At 40.5% G+C, this 20,965-nt stretch overlaps 4 protein-coding genes across 9 annotated transcripts; 3 read left to right on the forward strand and 1 right to left on the reverse strand.

Annotated features, from left to right (window-relative positions):
- On the reverse strand, window positions 1–804 carry LOC26514504 (accessory gland protein Acp29AB). Its single transcript, XM_014906851.2, has one exon. It carries the CDS (start codon window positions 718–720, stop codon window positions 1–3), a length of 720 nt encoding a protein of 239 aa, XP_014762337.1. The 5' UTR covers window positions 721–804.
- Window positions 805–1,089: 285 nt separating this feature from the next.
- Window positions 1,090–3,073, forward strand: LOC6496831 (RE1-silencing transcription factor). Of its 3 annotated transcripts, none has more exons than XM_001963279.4 (4): window positions 1,090–1,444; window positions 1,499–2,126; window positions 2,190–2,417; window positions 2,478–3,073. In XM_001963279.4, exons 1-4 carry the CDS (start codon window positions 1,287–1,289, stop codon window positions 2,835–2,837), a joined length of 1,374 nt encoding a protein of 457 aa, XP_001963315.1. In that variant the 5' UTR covers window positions 1,090–1,286; the 3' UTR covers window positions 2,838–3,073. The 3 variants fall into 3 exon arrangements, with proteins under 3 accessions (XP_001963315.1, XP_032311250.1, XP_032311251.1); XM_032455359.2 differs by having other exon boundaries at window positions 1,526–2,126; XM_032455360.2 differs by having other exon boundaries at window positions 1,311–1,444; window positions 1,551–2,126.
- A 327-nt stretch (window positions 3,074–3,400) lies between these two features.
- Window positions 3,401–11,923, forward strand: LOC6496832. Of its 4 annotated transcripts, none has more exons than XM_001963278.4 (3): window positions 3,401–3,540; window positions 4,009–7,410; window positions 11,797–11,923. In XM_001963278.4, the coding sequence occupies exon 2, from the start codon at window positions 4,022–4,024 to the stop codon at window positions 4,868–4,870; it is 849 nt and encodes a 282-aa protein (XP_001963314.1). In that variant the 5' UTR covers window positions 3,401–3,540; window positions 4,009–4,021; the 3' UTR covers window positions 4,871–7,410; window positions 11,797–11,923. The 4 variants fall into 4 exon arrangements, with proteins under 4 accessions (XP_001963314.1, XP_014761380.1, XP_014761379.1 ...); XM_014905894.3 differs by lacking the exon at window positions 3,401–3,540 and adding an exon at window positions 3,735–3,884; XM_014905893.3 differs by lacking the exon at window positions 3,401–3,540 and adding an exon at window positions 3,748–3,934.
- A 119-nt stretch (window positions 11,924–12,042) lies between these two features.
- Window positions 12,043–20,390, forward strand: LOC6496833 (serine/threonine-protein kinase grp). The gene is made up of 6 exons (XM_001963277.4): window positions 12,043–12,176; window positions 12,657–12,880; window positions 16,399–16,576; window positions 17,167–17,309; window positions 18,687–18,896; window positions 19,460–20,390. The coding sequence occupies exons 1-6, from the start codon at window positions 12,043–12,045 to the stop codon at window positions 20,128–20,130; spliced, it is 1,560 nt and encodes a 519-aa protein (XP_001963313.1). The 3' UTR covers window positions 20,131–20,390.
- The last annotated feature ends 575 nt before the right edge of the window (window positions 20,391–20,965 follow it).

Consider the following 20,965-nt stretch of genomic DNA (forward strand, 5'->3'; position numbering starts at 1 on the left):
TTAAAATTTGTCCAACTGGCACATATAATTCAATTCCTCGTCACATTTATGATATTCCATTTTTTGGTTCACTAAGGAAACGCAGTCCTTGTTTCGATCATTGGAAGTATCGTTACTAAAGTTGGTGTACAAGGCCTGTTTTGAATTGCCGGTTGCGGCCGATGCCGTAGAGACTAATATACCCTCATCGGCTATATCGTTTAGACCCGTCCAGTACTTATCGTCCTTGATGAGGAAATTGTTGATGGCAATCACTTCCTGCTCTTCAACGAAGACCGCCAAAGATCCGCCAATTTTTTTACACTTTTCGCCTGCCGCCATCCACGTATCTTTATTTTTATTCGAGATATAGAAGTATCTAGTACCAATTCGCTCAAAGACCATTATTTTGTCTATGCTAATTAGGGTATAATCCTGTTCTTTTAGTACATCGGTTAAAATCTGAAATTTCTTCTGGATAGCTTCCAGCTTGTCAATAATCTGGATAAGCTTCTGTTGAGTTTCGTTTTGCTTTGTGGCGTCCCGATCAGCCCACTCATTCTGGTGAAGAGCAATATGATTCGTAATTGGCTTCAGGAGCATTAAACAATATGGATAACACTCTTCCTGTGGCTCCTTCAGATCGGACAAGGATGTTTCATTGTCCTGGGATCCTGTCGAGAATCCAATAAGATTACAAGCGAGTATCGCGAAAAAACAAAACTTTCCCAACACGAGCATTTTAAATTTGTATGACTAGTAGGAAAGAAAGACGGATTTAAATTAAATTATATTTCACCTCCATCCTGTAAAGAAATCTCGGTTTGGCTCGGTATTGTGTATACTAGAGCTTAATCGCTGAAAACCACAAAAAGCTTAAATATTTTAATGAATCATTTTTTGTGAAAAAGATGTGACAAATTTTTGATAATAAAAGACTCTACACAAAAAAATTTTTAAATTTTTTAATTGCTTGCACAAATAAATAATGAATAAATAAATAATAAAAATTTTTCGAAAAAAGCAACAGATAATTTTCAAAAATTGCCGGATTTTTTGGCATTTCTCAACCCTGAAAAAGGAACTCTGGCAACGCTGTGGTATTTTTTATTGCCTAATGTTATCGATGTTATCGATGGGTGTCACACAAAAAAAGATATGTGGGTCCGAATTTGTTTTGATTTCTTTGAAATTGCAATATTTGGTTGTTTTCCCACTTCTTTCCGGTATTAGAAGCCAATTTCTGAGCGAAGCCAAGGAAGTTCTTCTCTCGAATGGCTAAATAGTTTTTTAATTGGTGCCTTGCAATGCATGGAGGAAATCAGGAAACTGGAGACCTGGAATCTAATCCGACGAACACCCAGGAGCTTCGATGCAACATTCCCAGATGCCCATATCGAACGAATCGGGCATACAACCTATGGCGACATGAAGAACGACATACGCTTCCTCTAGAAAATAAACTGTAAGTGACAGAAAAAATGGGAAAAGTGAGAAAAGTAAAAGAAATCTTTTACAGGTTCACCTGTCCATTCTGCATATACAGCACTGATAAGTTATCTAACCTGAAGCGGCATATAGGCATACGCCATCCAAGCCCTCCGGATGACCCCGATGATCCCGAGCCGGTGATAAAAATGACAGAAACCGTACCGGTGGAGCGCTCTCCCAAAGTCCAGTGCCTGGTTATAGGATGCAAGTACGAGACGAATCGGCCCTATGACATGAAACGTCATATGATGGTGCACAACAACCTGGAGAAGAGTCACCGTAACTACAAGTGCTCGCTTTGTATGTACAGCTCGGATAGGAAGGCCAACCTGAGGCGACACCACGAGCTGCGGCACTCGGGCATCGAGGACGCCATCAAAACGGCCGATGAACTCAACGATGAGGATTGCCTGCTGGAAGAGGAACTGCAGCGCGAGGAAGCCAGTGCTTCTAAGAACTCATTTAACCAGGCCCCTGAGCCAGCAAAGTCCGTGGAGCACCAGTTTTCCATCTTTGAGGAAGAGTTCCAAGACAATCCTCCTGCTGCGCGGGAGTTTAAAGCAGACTATGTATACGGCGAAAATGCACCACTGATCACGATAACCCCTGGCAAGTCGGAGATTCTTCAAGGAAAGCTCAACGAAAAGCAAGTGATTGTAAGATGTAAACTCTTAGACCCTCCTAACTGCTACAAGCTAATACTTTTGCTTTGAATCCAGGCTGTTAACGTGAACGGGGAGCTGCGTTGGTTCCAGTCGATAGATCCGCCACCCGGAGCACACGCCAAATTGCAGCTCGCCTTGCAAGAAGAGCAAGAGCAGTTGGACGACGAATTGGCCCTATCCTTGGCCGAAGAGGATCAGCAGTCTATGCTGGAATTACTTGTAAAAGACGAACCAATTAAGGAAGAGCCAAAGGCTTTTGTTTGGAGTTGGAGTGCCCCAAACGTAAATTACATCAAATTGCCTTAAACTTTATTCCACAGCTTTCCTCTTTTTTTATTTAAGGGTATACATCACATTTCGTCGGTGAACTTGGAAACTCCCTCAGCTGAAATTCAGGAAATCGATGAGCCAGGCGAGGTGCTACTAGAGAGTAATGAGCCACCCTCAGATTTTCCCGCTTGGTGGGACGATGGGCAGTATACAAAAATGCACAAGAATCAAACGTTCCGAGATCTACGCAATAAACCCTCGCAAGCAAGTGTGCAGCGCATTCTTCGCTTCATATACGATATATACTACAAGCCTTTCAAGGAAAAACGCAAAAGGTCTGAGGTGTTTCAAATTAAGGACTCGTGGCTTTGTGCCACTCGAATGACACGTATGCAGATCATCAAGGACCTCTACTCAAAGCATGGAACTTGAGCCAATAACTATCTTTTCTTATAGGCTTGAAAGGGCAAAGCAATCCATATAAAAAGTTAAACTACAATTCCAATACACAAACATAATTAGTTTTAAGATGACCTCATACATAAACAAGAATATTTTTTTCTTTTTTTTTTTAGAATAAAGCTTCTTTGATACGTAAAGATATAAGTGATATAAAATATATCTTTACTTTAAAATGTCATAATATAACATTTCATTTTGGAAGAGAAGACATGGAGAAAAAATTTGGTTTCTTTAATAAATAAAATAAAATCGACAAAAAAAATACTAATTGTCTTTTTAAGGAAAATTTCCTTATATATTTATTGAATTATATTTCTTCTATTTCAAAATTCGAATATTTTCACTTTTTTTAAAATAGTGCGGCCAAATATACTGAATTACAAAATAACACCGATAATCGATTTACGATAATAAAAATGGATATCGTTAATCGCCATCTCTAGATGGGAAATTATCACCAAACCCTTCTTGGTCACACTGTTAGAGTTTTGCAAAGTAAATTTTGGCCGAGTTGCAGATTTTCCTCCTTTGAATGGATCGCTGCTCGTAAATGCAGGCATGAATTTGTTAAAAAGTGAGATCCAACCAAGTGACTGAAAATAGAAGTAAATGAAAAGCAGCAGTAACATCAAGAAGCCAAACGCAGACAAAGTGTGCAAAACCGACGCCGCCGGTGAGTTGCAAAGTGAGCTCGATTTTAAGACAATTCAGATCATTTAGTTCCAAGAAATTATTACAAAAAGGGACTTGGCTTGTCCAACTCTAAGTTGACAAGCCTTCCCTGACCCATACCTTTCATTTCCCCTTTGTTTGACATTTTGGCGCAATATTATTTGCCACACCGGTGCATGGAAACCACCATAGCAGTTTGGCACTAACGCTTAGTTCGGCGCCCACGCGGTGTGGCAACGCTGGCGTTCGCTTTAAACCGAATTCCACGAAAAATAATTCTCTTTTTTTTTTTTTTATTTTTTATCGTGTGTTTGCTCTTAATAAGTTAGGCTCCCCTAGTAAGCGGTGAGTTCCTTGCCCTTGGGGATAACGGTTGCCTGATCCAGTCGTTTGAGGTTAGGTTTGGGGCACTGGAATGCTATTATTGCTGACGCGCGCTGTAATTGAAAATTGTTTTTCGCACTGGTAGCACAAGAAGAGACATGGCTTGGGTGCCCAGCTCACGGTTCGAGGACGACCTGGTCGACATGGAGCCGAATTTTAATTTCGTCTACGGCCAGATGTCCTACGAGGCGCGCCAGAAACAGGAGAATGCTCCCCGACCGAAGAGCACCTACGAGTACCTCTCGGCCCGGAAGGAGCGGAATGAGGAATTGGAGAAGTTGCATGGACCGTCGACAGGGAAGGGCCGGGAAATACGATCGTGCCTGCAGATGATGGAGAAGATACAGAGCATAGCGGGCACGAAGCCCCTGGGGGAGCACGCCACCATGGCCGATTGGGAGGATACCAGCACCGTGGAGCAGGAGGCGGTGGCCATGATGCGGCACTTTGGTCTCATGTCCATGGACGTGGAATCCCGTGGATCAACCAGAGAGCAGCTGCAGAAGAAAGTAGAAGAAGAGAGCTCCCAATCTGGAAAAATCATTCCTCTGAAGAATGGCAATCGCACATTTCCGTTGATAACGGATCCCGATTACTTCCGGCCCCGTAAGACCCGAAGATGTAAGGAGATCCCTTCCCAGAAGGGTGATTCAAGTGATACTACCAGCGAGGCTTCCTACCACACTGCCCCAAGCGAGAGCAGCTTCATTAGTCTCTACGGATCAGCCCACTCCACACTAAGCACCAGCTTAGATCGGAAAGAGAGGCGTCGTGACTCCGAGGGATACGTTGAGGTGCCTTACCAACCCTTGGAGGAGGACTTTCCGGATGAAGTGGCCAAGGAGCAGCCGGAATCCACAATCCCTGAGAAGAAGAAAAGGAGGCAGAGGCCCAGCCAGAAGGAGAGACTTCAAAAGGCCCACCAAGGAAAGCAATATCAGCTCTAATTGAATTTAATCTAAATAGAAATTCTAGACAGAGTCATAAACAAGCCATAAATAAATATAAATGGAGTATGGAATGTATGATGAAATGTGATCGGGGGGGAGTCTCTACACACATAAGCACAAAAAGCCTTGAAATATAGGTTTATTTAAGAAGTTTTTATTCAATAATACCTTTGTACTCTACGCTACTAGTGTTAAGTTTCAAACCAAATGAAGTTGAAGTTATTGAAATTAAATAGAAATGTAAATAAATCAAAGAGTTATCTTTATAGATGTAATTTCTCTATTATAATCTCCTTTATTTCCATTCAATTTCACTAATTCCGTCCAAGGAGGATGGGAACTTTTTCGCAAACTAATCCGAAGTGAGATAAAATAATACCCAAAATCAATATACATCCCCTACCAAAAATGGTTATTGTTCTTGTGTGGATAACTATTATTAATTTGGGCCAATCAATTTAGTCTAATAATCTGTCCCCATGATGGCGGAATAATTACATTGAGAAATTATCTCACAGCACGAAATAAGAGTTCTTAAGAAGGGGGTTTCTAAGCTTACTCTTTAAGCCTATAGGTCCTAGAAAGAAAATTTAATAATAAATTAAATCAAGTTCTCCTGTAGTTTATATTGAAGCTCTACTGTTTCCTCTGTCTCCCTTTGATGGCGGCTGTTGCTCTCGTCCCCCTGCCTTCTTTTCTCGCTCCACACTCCAAACATACGCATATACAGTACAGTGATTCCCAAACCATGCGCCCAAACTGCAAGTTTTTGGATTTCGTGGCAACAGCGTGCGTCTTTTTGAAGGGTTGTCAGGCCGATGTTGGCTGGATGCTGAAGTTCTAGAGCTGGGCTAGGCTAGGCTAGGTATTGTTGTTAGGCAGTTGTACATAAATAATTACATATATCCATGTACACAAATATTGATGTAAAAGTCAGTCTAGTCTGTGAAAAAGGGGGAAAATTGGGGAGATGTGTGCTACATGAGGTCTATATGTAAACGAGTCTGGAGTCTCGGGACGGAGTCTCCACTCGACGACCGACCGACCAGAAGCGTGAGCGAAAGGAGTTCGACTCGAGCTATTAAAATAAATATTTTTCAAGTTCTCTTTTGGGGCGACCCCTAATTGTGTCTTTAATATCTTAAACCATAATCTGTATTTTTCAATAAAAGGAAAGAAAAATGTTTAACCACAACTCTGTAAGGCATTTTTTTTTGTCCATTTATGAAAGAAGCAAAAAAAAAAAAATATCAGGTTTCCCCAATCTCCCAATTGGCGATTGCGAGGGCCACCCCAATTCCTACGCACACGAGTTTGTGACGGCGAGAGATTGTGACGCGACGACGGCAACCAAAGCTGCCGAAAGGTGAGCTAGGTGGGAGAGTGTGAGAGCGAGGGCAGAGCCGAAAGGAGCAACAGCCCTCGCCGGCCCGGCAGCCGGCTTTCTTTTGTTGGGGAAGAGAGCTGTCTTTGAAGGACAGTGGGGCAAGGAGTTACAAAGTTTGATCAAAATACATCAACATAAATACATAATTATAAATATTTTTACATAAATATAAAATATTTTTACATAAATATAAAATATTTTTTCATAAATATAAAATATTCAAAGCCCTTTTTGTCTTTGAAAATAAAATATTTTATAAAATTTGTATAAACTATTTTATTGTTAAATCATAATCTCTCCCCACTGTACATGAGAGCTTGAACTTGCTGTGATGCTGCGAGAGCTTGGAAGAGAACCACCAACAACCACCGATTCTCCGGCATCCCTCCATCCCCCTTTTTTGGCGCGCAAGCGTAAGCTCTCTGGCTCTGCCGCCTTTTCTTGCTCTCCTGCTCTCTCTCTTGAAGTTTGGAGTCTCTGGGAAGGCTTTCGGTTCAGAGCCGCGACAGTTTCATTTGGAAGCTCAAACAGGACGAAACGCCTTCGAAAGGATAAGGAAAAAACTATCCAAAGGAGGTTAAGGAGAGAAAAAAAAAAGAACCAAAAACTACCGCTTCTACCGTATAGTAAATAGTAGTCACTTACTACCACAGTAGTAAGGCGCTTTTCAATTAAATCGAAAATGCAAAGGACCGAGAGACGCAGACGAAGGAGGAGGATGCCCAAGGACCACGAGGATGTTTCATTAAAATTGGGATACAGACAAGACGCGGCTCGCAGGATACGTCTCCTTGTTCGTCCGCGTGTGTGTCGGAGTGTCTGTGTCGGCGTGTGTGTGTGCGCGAGTGTCGCATCCATTCAGGAGACACCAAAAAAAAGAGACGGAAGAGCCGAGAACTTATTTCAAGACTCCGGCTGAGACATTTCTCCGGTATGGTGGTGACTTTTCTGTCCAGAAATCGCAAAAAAAAAAAAAAAATTAAGAAATGAACGGTTCGGTTTCTCGGTTTTCTCGGGGTTGGTTCCTTCGTCTCCCCCCTCCCCCAGCTCTAGCTCTTTGAAATCAAAAGAATGAAAAAGCTTCCAAAATCTCAAGGAGGTTCTACGCCACGGTTCTAAAAAAAAAAACTAAGAATGGAATCAAAAAAAAGTAAGAATATTTTATTTTTAGAATAAATCTCTGAAAATTAAAAAAATCAAGATCTAGAAAAAATTCAAATATATTAAAAATAGGATTTTTTTAGTAGAAGTACTTTAAAGTCCAATTCTAGTCATTAATTGTTAAAAATTAATAATTATAGACCTTTTTCTATAATATTTCGTAAGCCTTTAATTTTTTTTTCTTTTTATTTCTTTTAATTTTAAATTAATTTATTTTTAAATCCCACAAAAACCGCAACAAACGGCATGTGCCGCTTGTAATTTTTTATTTTATTTTATTTTTTTTTTTCGCAAGGCCCGCAAAAATGAAAAGGAAAAACTCGAGGTTACCCCGAGGCTTAAGAAAAAATTTATATATATTTTTATATATATAAAAAAACTAAAAAAAAAAGGCAAAAGTTGCACCGCTGGTCTGGCCACTTGTCCGTCGGCTGCCAGCTTGTTAAGCCCGTCCTTCTTCCTCGACTGTGTGTGTGTGTGTGAGTGTGTATCTGTGTGTCTTTTTTTTATGGCCATGCAATATCTTTTTTCATTTCTGGCTTTCCTGTTCGCAGACTCCTCCTGCTGCTGCTTCATCTTCTGGCAAGCGAAAAAAAAGCGAATGTTCAAATTGAAATACTTTACAAAACTCGTATTTGCTTAGCCTTATCGGCGGCTCACACACACACACACACACAAACACACACTCACAGATACAGATACAGATACAAACTTGAAGTTTTTTTTTTTCTTCCCCGCTGTTGCCAAGGGCCTTCAGGTCTTCAAGTCGAGAGCTGCTGTAACTTGAAAATAAAATGCATTAAAAAAGAGGGTCCTATAATGCATCTGCATAATCTTCGGCAGATCCTTAAAGCAAGACAGGGCCAAGTCCATCCATCACCAAAGAGAGAGATCTTAATGGCTACATAATTATTAAAATTATTAGTATTTTACAGGCTTTTTAATCAGAAACTATAGATCTTAAGCTCTTAGATGCCACATCCTTAAGAGTATCTCTTATTTCTTTCTACTACGCTTTAAATAATAATATCCTTCTAGTCCTTACAGTGGTCCTTACAGAAATGCCAGCTAATGTCTGGGGTGAACTTTTAACCAACATCATTACTGGCTTCTGGGGCATTAGCCATTAAAGCCAACTGGCTGGCCATGGCCTGGACTTGACTCCACAGACTAGAGAGGATCCTCTGACTTGCCGGCAATGTCATTAATTTTTCTCATGACCCCTGAAGAGGAGGGGAGAGGGGAGACACTTCACCCAAAACACACTGTGAAAAAAATAAATAAACTATAAAGAGGAGTAGAGAGAGGTAGAGTGTAACTGGCATCCAGGACCCCCTATCCTGGCCAGTCTGGGAGTCCCTTTAATTTTATTTGATTTCTACTCCTGCTCCTGCAACTTGTTTGTTTAGGATTCTGTTAACAAGGATAGCGTATATCCTTTCCAGATGTCGATGACTCACACTCCTCACAACCCCATCCTGGGATGTCCTTTGAACTTCATTAACTTTCATTTCATGAAAAGCTAATCAAAAGTGTGTTCCTTTAAACAGGACATTTATCTGATAAGGACTAACTCTTAAAAAAAAAAGGGAAAAAGGGAAATCCCTTCCGATTTTCTTTTGTTTGTCATTGTGGGAGTCATTTATTTGGTCCTGTTTTTGGATAAAAAGGGTTTCCCCCCGACCTTCGCAGGACAAATTTATGTTTTTTTTGTTCAACATTTTCATATCCATTTATAAAGTGTTCCCAGCCTGACAGGTGACAATTTTTTAAGGATTTGGGTTCAAAGCTAGAGGGTCCTTTTTCTTTAAAAGGGTTTTCTTCAAAAAATTTAAAAGAAATAAAGAAAAGAGAGCCTTTTTTAAATAGAATCCTTGCCGTAGAATCTGCCACTTTTGAAGAACTTTTTTAAGAAATCCTTTTGAAACTAATTTGTCCCCCCTGGTTGCCCCTTTTCTCTATTTTCCAGTTCCTAACATACTTTTCCAACTTCTCTAACTATTTTTTATTTTTTTTGTTAGAAAAGTTTTGAAAGTTTTTAGTGGAGTTTCATTACTTATCCGGTTGGTATCATCTGTCCCGTTTCCGCTTTTTGAGGTTTTTTTTGTCTCTCGGCTGTCGACACGTGCTTTGACACGCCCCCTTTTGGACAGCCCGCCCCCCGTTGGAGGAAGTTTAAATAGTGCAACACATGTTATCCTGTTTCTCAGGCTCGGAGGACATTTATCTTTTGTCCTGTCCTCATGTTTGGAGTAAACTTTTATTAAAATTCAACTTGAAAGATATCCAGAAAAACAGGATAACCAAAAAGGATAAAAGAGATCCCTTCCTATCTTATCATAATCCCCCTTCAATTTCAATTTGCATCACAATCGAATCGAATCGAATCTCATTTTGAATGCAAAAAAAAAAAAACTCCAATCCTGATCCTGAAACTTTTCAATTATTTAAAAATTTTTGAAGAAAAAGAGAAAAGCGAGAGAAAGGGAGAAAGCGGAGCGGTAGGATGTGGCTCTCCACTTGGCAGAAAAGCTAAAAATAGACCTAGAAAACTGCCGTGAAAAAAAAAAGTTAGTGGGGAGTATTGGGGGGAGGGAAACCCTCGCTGGCAACTGCCAGGCAGGCAGGCACAAAAAATTCCACTCTGTTGAATGTACAAGGAAAAGTACGAGTACTCACACACACACACACACACATACACACAAACGAGGTATAAAAATGTTAATAGTAGTGGCCTGTTGAAGGCAGAGCAACAGCGGCGCAGAGCAGCGACTGCGACTGCGACAGCGACGCGGCAGCACAGCTTCACCGGCAAAAAATACCAAGAAGAAGCATCCAAAAGCATCCTCTCTTTCTCCTTTCAAACCTCTCTCTACTCTGTGCAGCGCAAGTTCAGAGAGAAAGAGACTTTGGTCATTAAATTAACGACGTCATATTTTTGCATGAGAGTGGAGTGGAGCCTAAAGGTTAGAAAGAGAAAGGTGAAAACGGGGGGCGGAGAGCTTTTCAGTGAGTGGTGGTGGGGGAGGGGGAGAAAAAATGCCACAAGAGTCAAGTTCGCTGACTGTTGATGCTGCGCTGCCCCCAGCTTCCTGCTCCACCTCCTCCTTCCTATTCGAAAGCTCTGTCTCGTTCTAACCACCTAAATCAAATCACCACCCACTCGGGGACGCAGAGGAGTTGCAGGCATGGATACAAACAGACTAACCTACGCAAAAAAAGTACAGTGGGACAGGATTATACTTAAATAATTTAATAAAAAAAAATATTAAACTTCATTGGAAATAATACTTATATTCAATTGAAATTTATGTTTTTTTTTTTTAAATTAAATTTTTGTTAATTAAATATTTTACCTGAGCCCACTGTTCTTTCTTTTCTACTCCCTGTCTTTTGGCGCTCTTTTTCACTTACCTTTTTGCCGCAAACTTGGCACAGCGCTTGCGCAGGACGAAGGCAAGCCGAAGAGCAGGATAAACGAACGAACCATGACCATGCCAAAGGATGAAATATTAGCGGCAACTCGACAAAGAGGACTCAAAAATAGTTGAATCCTGTTCGCGTCCCATGCTCTTTCTTCATCGCTTCTCTACACTGGGAAACTTTGAACTCGGATTCCCTTTACCAGCATCCCTCCATGTGCTTTTCGTACTTCTTTGTGTGTGTGTGAGTGTGTAAATGTGTGTGAATGTGTGTGCTGAAGCTTAAATGTGAATGACGGTGCGGAACGCAGTGAAATGAAACACTGAAACCGCTTAGATCTGATCCTTTTTCTTTGTTTTATTTTTATTTTTATCTTTTGACTTTTTTTAAATAAAAATAATATTTTCTTATACCAAAAATATCTACCTGTAGCAGTTTGATTTGAGAAGAAAGTCAACTATTTTCGAAGCTTTCTTTTAAAAATTTAAAAATTAAAAAATTATCTCTCACCTAAGGACGACTTATTCCTTAAATATTTCAACCAACTCTCGGGTATAGTAAGTCTCTCTCATATCTCTCTATAAGTAAACTTTAATATCCTGTCCTGGCTATGAATATATATCCTTAGATAAAACATTTATTAAATTGCATCTATTATGCCATTAAGTTTCAGCAGGACATCCTAAACCTACCTAGATTCCTTCTTTAATGTTATATTTTAAAGAAATTATAATTATTGTTATTTCTTAAAAATCAGATTTTAACAAAAACCAATGAATTAAAAGCCTAAAGTGCATCTAGTTTCAGAACAAGGCACCTTATACTGAGTAGCTTTAAGAAAATCTTACAAAAAAAACCCCCCCAATTACCTTAAATTATTATTATCCTTAAAAATATTCTTCTATAAAAAAACCATTAAAATTAAAACAAATCCCAATTCTCTGATCACCAGGGTATGCAGAAGGTGGCAGAAGCTCATCTAGGACTCTGCGGCAGATGACGACAACGGAAGGTGGCAAGGACAAAGTACCGCACATGGCGGCAGGGATACAGCGCCACAGGATACGGCCAACAGGATATTAAACTAGCAGCAGGCAGGCAGGCAGGCTTGGCAGGCCCACCAGTTAGCCGCCAGGAAAGAAAAACAAAGCCGAGCGAGAGTCCAGAGCGTGGATTTGGGAAAAGGACAAGCCAGCAAATGGCAGCCATTGTGGCGGGTGGAGGGACAGGTCCAGGTCCTGGAACTGGAACTGGATCAGGTCCCGCAGCAGCCCGGGAGTTCGTGGAGGGCTGGACTTTGGCCCAAACCCTGGGCGAGGGGGCCTACGGAGAGTGAGTATCTTGAAAGGAAAAATAAACAAAAAATATATCAATTTCTGAAGATGCGAGGAATTCAATTTTGAAAACTATTTTCCATACATTGAGGTAGTACATCCTGTGTGTCGGTGTCCTGTGGGGTGTCCTGTGTATGTATGAGTTGAAGTCAATAAACCGGAAATGCAGCACAGAGCGGGAGGAGCAACAAAAAAAAAAAAAAGCTGTAACTGAAACGCACTTTTCCGGCGTATTCCGCTGTATACGGCACTGAGCCGGACTCTAGTGCGCATGTCCTTGTCTCGAAAGGGGAGATCCGGGTCCGGGGAATACGAATACGAGTACGTACACTGCACACTGCACCCGGACACAGACACGGACCCGGACCCGGAGAACAGTCGATACACAGACACCAGCCTTGCAACTGCAACTTCTGTATCTCACAGATATCCCTCGAAACTAATCCCTCCGATACTATCTATCCCATTTACGATGCAGGGTGAAGTTGCTAATCAACCGACAGACTGGCGAGGCTGTGGCCATGAAAATGGTGGACCTGAAGAAGCATCCGGATGCGGTTAATTCGGTTCGGAAGGAGGTCTGCATCCAGAAGATGCTCCAACACACGAATATCCTGCGCTTTTTCGGCAAACGGTCGCAGGGCAACGTGGAGTACATATTCCTGGAGTACGCCGCCGGCGGAGAGCTATTTGATCGAATCGGTGAGTGGATATTTCTTTAATATCTATATGATTTATTGTCAGAGTGTTTTATTTGGGGGTAATTGCTTGAAAAGGACAATAAATTATATATTTTTCTCCATTTATTAGCTGGGACTGGGGAAGTGTGTGTTTAATGGAGTGTCCTGTCACTAAATTCTATTTAAATATGCCTTTACTTATGTTGCTTTTTGTTTTATAGGAAATGGGAGAAATTGGCAATAAATCCTTAAAGTCCTTGATGGATAACCCCCTTAAGTTTGGTCATCCGAAGCCAAGCTCTCCTCTGAAGTTGTCAGACACTTTAGAGCCTCTTCCCTATCCAGTTACCAGCAAGTCCGTCAAAGCCAAAGTTAAAGCCTCTTTTAGCCAACTTTGCCATAAGCCGGAATCTGGCTGAGAACTTGGCCACAAACGAGAGGAGGCCACTGAAATGTAATAACAAAAATGCAATCTCTGACAGTGACTTTCGGAACTTGCATCAAAAATTGAGTCGAAAAGTTTTCAAGAGATCAAAAGGAATACAAAACCCTTTATTAATAATATTTAATAGTTGTGTTTTTGGCATTCCATAAGAATTCCAGGCCATATAGACGCCGCCCAGACCCAGACCCAGACGGGGCCAAATATGCCAATATGTGAACTGTGAACCCACAGAAATGCCATCGTAGACAGAGAGCCTGACTGACAGGCGGGGCAGGGAGCAGGATGTCCTGGTCCTTGTTGTGGGTGGTTGTAGAGGGTGGAGGGAGGGCGGCCACCCTGTTCATCCTTCGGATAGCAAACTGCTATCTAATGATATTAAATGGAACAGCGGCAGCCCCTGACAAGATACGGATCTTGATTACTCCACTTTTCTGTCTCATGACAATTTGCCAATTTTTCAGGACTAGGGAGAAGGTGGCAAGTTTTGTGGCATTTTCATAAATATTAACAACTGAGCTAAAGGTCAGCGGCCAGAAGGGAAGCGTCGAACGGTGGAAATCGAGTGAGATTGCCACTAATGGAAGTGGAAGTGGCAGTGGCAGAGGCGTCCTTGCATTGATTGCCTCCTGCCACATCCTAGTCCCAGTCCCCTCCCCTGGTTCTCGCCTATTCCCAATCATCATCATCATCATTGGACGTTCCTGAATTCCTCCTGAAATGGGAAGGGAGCGGGAGCTGGCTCTGGTGTAATAATCAATGTGGCAGCCATATTTAGAGCCTCGTTGCTAAGCCATTTTTAATGACATCTAGTGATGGCTCACGGCATGATGTGGCAGATTGGGTTTCCTTCTTTTGAAAATATTAGCATATCAGAGAAGATTGAACTAGGCATTTATTTTAATTAATTTTTTTTGAGTCAAATTATGACTAATGGTTTGAAAATCAGACTCCAGAGTAGCTATTGAAGGGAAAATAATGAATCATTGCCACTAATGTCCTTGTCAGCACGTCCTGCTGCATTCCTCTGTGGATTTCATTATCATCTCATCCAGTCACGCTCTCATCTCTTGTCGGGTTTTTTGAAAACCGCGATGTGCGGTCTGGCACTAGCGCCTGTTGGTAGGCAACGAAAAATCCCTTTCGCAAGGATAATAGCAAAGGATGGGGGGAGAGACTGCTAGTGAGTAGGAGAGTCCAATGAATGGGATGCCATAAATAGGTTCAATATGCAAATGAAACATAATGGAGATGCACACACTCTCTGGCACACACACACAAATACAAACACCAGCCAGATGTCCTGGCTCATAAATGCGTATGATGTGGGTGTGGATGGGAGTGTGTGTGTGTGAGTTTAATTGTCTGTTTGCCCAGAAATGCATTCATTAAGCTTATACCAGACAGAGGTCTGGGGTTCAGGGTCCTGGGCTTATAGATTATCAAACGGTTCGACTGCTAGGGGTATGATATGAATTATGCTTCAATTACAAATTAAATTTTCGAGTAATTTCCTTCATTGGCACTGCCGCGATGTCCTTGCTGGCCTGCTCTCCCCCCCTCCCACTCTCACTTTATGAAAAAGCAATTAATTATGCTAAAATGTTACTGACATCCTTGTTGCAAGTGGCATGTTGCAGTTCTACTCCTCCGCGAGTCAATATTTATTTTTTTAATATTTAAAAAGATACAATATTTGCCAACTTCAGTGAGATAAAAATCTAAAAAAATTAGAGGTCATCCTTCTATAATAATTCTATTTTTGCAGTGCATCTGCTGCACCTCGCCTCCATTTAATTTCATCCGTGGCAGAAGAGTTGTGCAAATGGCAGCAGCCAGCAACTGGCAACCGGCAACCAGCAGCTTGCAACAGCAACATGCCACATGATAAATGAATGGCAAATAATGTGCCAACCAGAACGAGGGTCGACAGGCGGCTGGAGTGGAAAGGGGTTTATATGGCTATGGGTGTGGGAGGATGTGATGATGATGATGCACCTGCTCCGGTTCTTGCTCCTGGTCCTGCTCCTGCACCGTCTTCATCTCCCGACACATTTGACTTTTGAGACAAGCCAGCTAATTGCGGGGGACAGGATGCTATATATAGATACAAGATATAGTGTAGTTATCTGAAATCTATTAAATGTTATTATTTCAAGTGTCAGACATAGCTTCTCTTTAATTGGAACTATTAACAGAAGACAATAGAGCCAATGGCTTAAGGATAAATATTTAGATAACTTGGCTTTCTAATTTTCCGGCAAACATTTGGGGAAAATGTTCTTATATCCTTACTAATTTCTAAACATAACTTAGCTCCAGGCAGGAGGAAAATCAATAACCAAGTGGGAGGATGTTTGATCCCGGAGGTGGCCTGGCCCCCTGCCTTTGACAGTCAATCAAGTGGAAGTCAAGGGGGAAATGCAATCTGTCTAGCTTTTAGATGCCTTGGGTTAAAGGTTTCCCTCCACCCTGTCAGCCCATGCTCCAAATATCCTTTGTGCTGATTATCTCGATGGTTGCTCCTTTTGTAAATATTTAGAGCTTCTCACAGGTCATTGAGTAATACTTAGTAATACCCAGTTTAATTACCAAAGTGAAGCTTTGAAATAAATAATTTTTAAACAACCAACAGGTAAACTTTCGTAGTGTCATTGTTTCCTGTCCCAGGACTTTGATTAAAATTGCATAAAACTGTTGATTGCATTTTTGTTGGCACTGTTGTTTTTTCCGGCGCCAGGACCTGTGACCGGTTAAGCCCATAAATCCTTTACACACACACTCGCACGAACAGCAGGATGCATTACATTTGTTTTTCCACCTGTCCCGTCCCGAGTGTTCTTCTTGCTCGGCTGCACAAATTTCCCATTTTCCAGTGGGTTTTTCACGAGGAAGAACCTGTGAAAAAAATACCAGAGGATGCATAGCAGGATTGCAGGATAAATTGCATTGCAAAAATATGCCACAACATGTAATTCAATATCCGCGACTGGTTTATTACTCGTTTGTGTTAACGACTATCCCACAAAAACTGTCCACAACTCTTTCCCAATCGATTATGCAAATTATTTTTAAGCGAAAATCACTTTCTTTTGCAGAACCCGATGTGGGAATGCCACAGCACGAGGCCCAGAGGTACTTCACTCAGCTCCTGGCCGGGATAAACTATCTGCATCAAAGGGGAATAGCTCACAGGGACCTGAAGCCGGAGAATCTCCTACTGGACGAGCATGACAATGTGAAGATCTCGGACTTTGGCATGGCCACCATGTTTAGGTATTAGGTACATTAATTAGTTCCACAACTAAAGATTTTTTTAAGCCATTTTTTACATTATTGTGTTTGAACTCTTTAATTGAAAACGCAGAAAATCCATTAATGTTGGCCGCCGAAAAGAAACCGCCGGCAAAAAAAGTTTCTCTTCGCGCTGAAAACTGACCAACAAGCAGAATTGTTAATTGAAAACGCTCTGGGGCCAGAAAAGCATCCAAACTAAACACGCCCGCAGAGATTTTAGTTGGAAACTAAGCAGAAACTCATTTAAATAGTTTTTTCCCCACTTTTCCGGAAAGGATTCAAAAATAGTTGCGTGGAAATAGTTGTTTCAAATGGAATATTTAAGGGCAATTAATTCGGTGTTTATTTTACTAAAATAAGTATTTATTATTTAACTTTTAAATAGTATTATTCGTTAGATTTGTTCTCTAATTTTTTTTTATAATAATTAATAATGGTGTAACCCTTTTCTGTCTGTGTGAAAGCTCCTCTAACGTTTCAACCTTTCTTGAATTTTTTCTTTTGGGTCTTGTTCCATCACTTCCTACTACTACTGACATTCCTCCTCAACCGACATTCCCTTGGAACAGGTGCAAGGGCAAGGAGCGACTGCTGGACAAGCGCTGCGGCACTCTGCCGTACGTGGCACCGGAGGTTCTCCAGAAGCCGTACCATGCCCAGCCGGCGGATATCTGGTCGTGTGGTGTGATTCTCATCACCATGCTGGCGGGTGGTAAGTCCGAAACTCCTCTTCTCCTCCCCCACGACAATATTTATTTCATTAACTGTGCTTGAGTGTTCATTTCTAAAAACTAAACTGTAAAAAAAATATAAGAATCGTCTTGAGAATCGCGAAGAAACAAAGTAAAGATAAAGAAATCTAAAACCAAAGCATTATCATCGCCTTGCATCTAACGGAAGCTATCAGTCATGTGCATAAGACGTACTCTATATACCTACTACTGGTCTAGTATTTTCAAGAATTAAAATTAATAAAATGTGTAAACTTTAAAGGATTTATAGAGATAGAAGATTAAAGAGATATAACTTTGTAACCTACCTTATGAGATCTATAAAGATAGAAGACTAAAAAGGTTTAATATTGTCATCTTATAATATCTATGAAGATTTAAGATTAAAGAGGTTAAAGAGACCTTCTAACCTTATAAGATCTATTAAGATTTAATATTATAAAGATATAGTATACCCTTGTAACCTGATATCTATAAAGATCAAAGATTAAAGAGGCTTAACCTTATATACTTTATCTATAGATCTGTACATATTTGGGATTAAAGAGGCATAACCTTATAATATTTATAAATATTTAATATTACAAAGGAATAGTATAACCTTGTAAACTTATAAGATCTATAAAGATAAAAGATTAAAAAGGTATTACTTTGTAACCTTATAATATATATACAAATTTAAGATTAAAGAGGTATTACCCTTGGTAACCCTTTAATATCTATAAAGATAGAAGATTAAATCTTATAACCTTATAAACCTTATAATCTTATAAACCTAAAATCTAAAAAAAAATAGATTAAAGAGGTAGATGATTTAGGATTAAAGAGGTATAATCTCTTTGTAACCTCATAAGATCTATAAAGATTTAAGATCATAGATCTATAAACCTTGTTGATCTTTTAAGACCTGCTGACCAGTAGAGTATATATCGTACTCCCCATATATACATATAGTATATTTTTTGGTTAACCTTCTCTCCTCACGCACTCCCTTTCATTATTTTTGCTGTTTCTTTGGTATTCTAGCTGTAGATTGTTTCACGCACATTGTATATCATCTAAAGCTTTTATACCAAAGCTCCAGCTTAAATTGCTTAACAACGCACCAACAACAACAACAACAACAACAGGAATGATACAACAACAATAAATCCAAAAAAAAAAATAATTAAATATTATTGGATGCACGTTTTCTGAAAAACACAAATTGCTTTTATTTCTTTGAACATTTTTTGAACACGGCTCGTTCGCACGTTCCATCACTTACATCTCTATTTGCATAAATGTGTTTTGGTTTTAATTTTAAATTAAAAATTGCCTTTATTTTTCAAACAATTAAATTATAATTTAAATTACAGAATTGCCCTGGGATCAGCCGTCGGCCAATTGTGTGGAGTTTATCAACTGGAAGGATAACGACCACTGGCAGACTCAAACGCCATGGAGCAAGCTGGACACCCTGGCCATCTCCCTTCTGCGAAAGGTCCTGGCCACCAGTCCTGGGACACGTCTGACTCTCCCCAAAATCCTCAATCACAAATGGTGCAACATGCAATTCGTGGATAATGGTAAGGATTAAATGGAAATCTATTCCGATTGGATGTGAAAGTGCCAGAAGTCCACTTGGTAGCTCAGGTACTTAGTGACTCTCAATGCATTTGACATTTTGGGAGCCACTTTGTGCCTGGGCCATCAGTGCGACTATATCTTCTATTAAAAAAATTGTTTAAAATATATGGTATATAGTGTTCTATAGCTGCTTAACCGATGCTTTGGCGCTTTAGCTGTATGATAGATTTAAATACTTCATAAAGCTAGATTACCAAAGCATTGGCTTCCGCAGGCCTGTCTTCAAGGAATAAAATAATAATTCATTTATATCCTTATAGTTTTTTGCTTTAAAATGTATAATTTATTTATGAGTTGCTCTTTTGTTTGCACATTATTTGTTCTTTGGTGATTTTAGCTGTATGGTGTCTCATATTCCATAGAGCTTTATTACCAAAAACCAAATGGTTTTTGCATTTTTTCTGAGTTGCTTTTGTTGTGGTTATGATTTTTTAAGATTTTTATACTTTGTTTTCATTAAAAAGTGTAATTTATTCTAAAATATAACTCTTCTCCCCCTTAGAACGCTCTATCGACCTGGTGGACTCTGCTGCCGCCTTGGAGATCTGTTCCCCGAAAGCCAAACGCCAGCGCCTCCAATCCAGCGCCAATCTCTGCAATGGCCTGGACGACTCCATCTCCAGAAACTATTGCTCCCAGCCCACGATGAGGACGGATGATGACTTTGATCTGAGACCGCGCAGTGGCCGGCCCAAGGATGGTGACGACTGCCAGGTTGTGGCCCAGGAGGCCCGTCTTGGCTTCTGCTTCTCGCAGCCCGCCCTGCTCGATGATCTGCTGCTGGCCACGCAAATGAACCAGACCCAGAGTGCCTCGCAGAACTACTTCCAGCGCTTGGTGCGCCGCATGACCCGCTTCTTTGTTACCACCCGATGGGATGATACGATCAAATTGTTGGTCAGCACCATAGACCGACTCGGTGGCTATACCTGCAAGGTGGGGGAGGACGGTGTGGTCACCGTGTCCACCATCGACCGGCACAAGCTGCGACTGGTGTTCAAGGCCCACATCATCGAGATGGACGGAAAGATACTGGTGGACTTCCGACTGTCCAAGGGCTGTGGCCTGGAGTTCAAGAGGCGCTTCATCAAGATCAAGACTGCCCTGGAGGGCTTTGTTTTAAAAGGACCCACCACCTGGCCCATTGCGATTGCCACGAACTCGGTGCCTTAGCTTTTAATTTCCTCTTTTAATCTTTAAAGACGCATCCCCAGTCAGGATGGGGTTTCATCACAATCTTAGCTGTAACGAATCTTCTCAATGTGCTAACTTATTTTTTTAATCCTTTGCATTATTTACGATTACGTTTTGTGTTAGTTTGCATTTCCCTCGAACGATTTGAATTTTGTTGAATTGTTAAAGTCTCTCAAGTACTGAATGTAACTAGTTTAAGTCGTTATGGAACAATAAATCGAAGCTGATTTGGATTGAAATTGATTGGGTTGTACATTTTTGTCTGAAATTATTCGAAAAGTAATAAAATATCTTGAAGATTGTAGTTTTTTGACTACGTAACAGGATTAATACGTTGCGTAAGCCATGTTAGATGGAAAAATTGACATCCTTGCTGGAAAACTAAGACATTTTTTCTAAAACCACACAATGAAAGAGAAACTTAAGCAGACGTAAGCTCTAAAATATTGAATTTTTGACTACGTTACGGCCACGTAACGTAAGAAGTAAAATCCACATTTCTTGGAAAATAGTTGGAAAATTAGGGATTTTTTTAAAAACCCACCTTTAAAGGCGCTCAAAGATTGTACGTTTCAACAACGTAACAGGACTAATAAGTCACGTAAGACTTAAAATCCAAATTTTTTTTTTGGAAAAAATGGGCCATTTTTCGAAAACTACATAGTAAAAGAGTAACGTAAGCAGAAAAGGCACTCAAAGATTGTAGATTTGGACTACGTAACACCTCAAATGCGTCACGTAAGCCACGTAAGAAGTGAAACCCACCTTTTCATTGGAAAAAATGTTTAATTTTTCTAAAAACCACACACTAAAA

Source organism: Drosophila ananassae, chromosome 3R (assembly GCF_017639315.1).
Source record: "Drosophila ananassae strain 14024-0371.13 chromosome 3R, ASM1763931v2, whole genome shotgun sequence".
In the NCBI taxonomy this organism is placed as follows: Eukaryota; Metazoa; Arthropoda; class Insecta; order Diptera; family Drosophilidae; genus Drosophila; species Drosophila ananassae.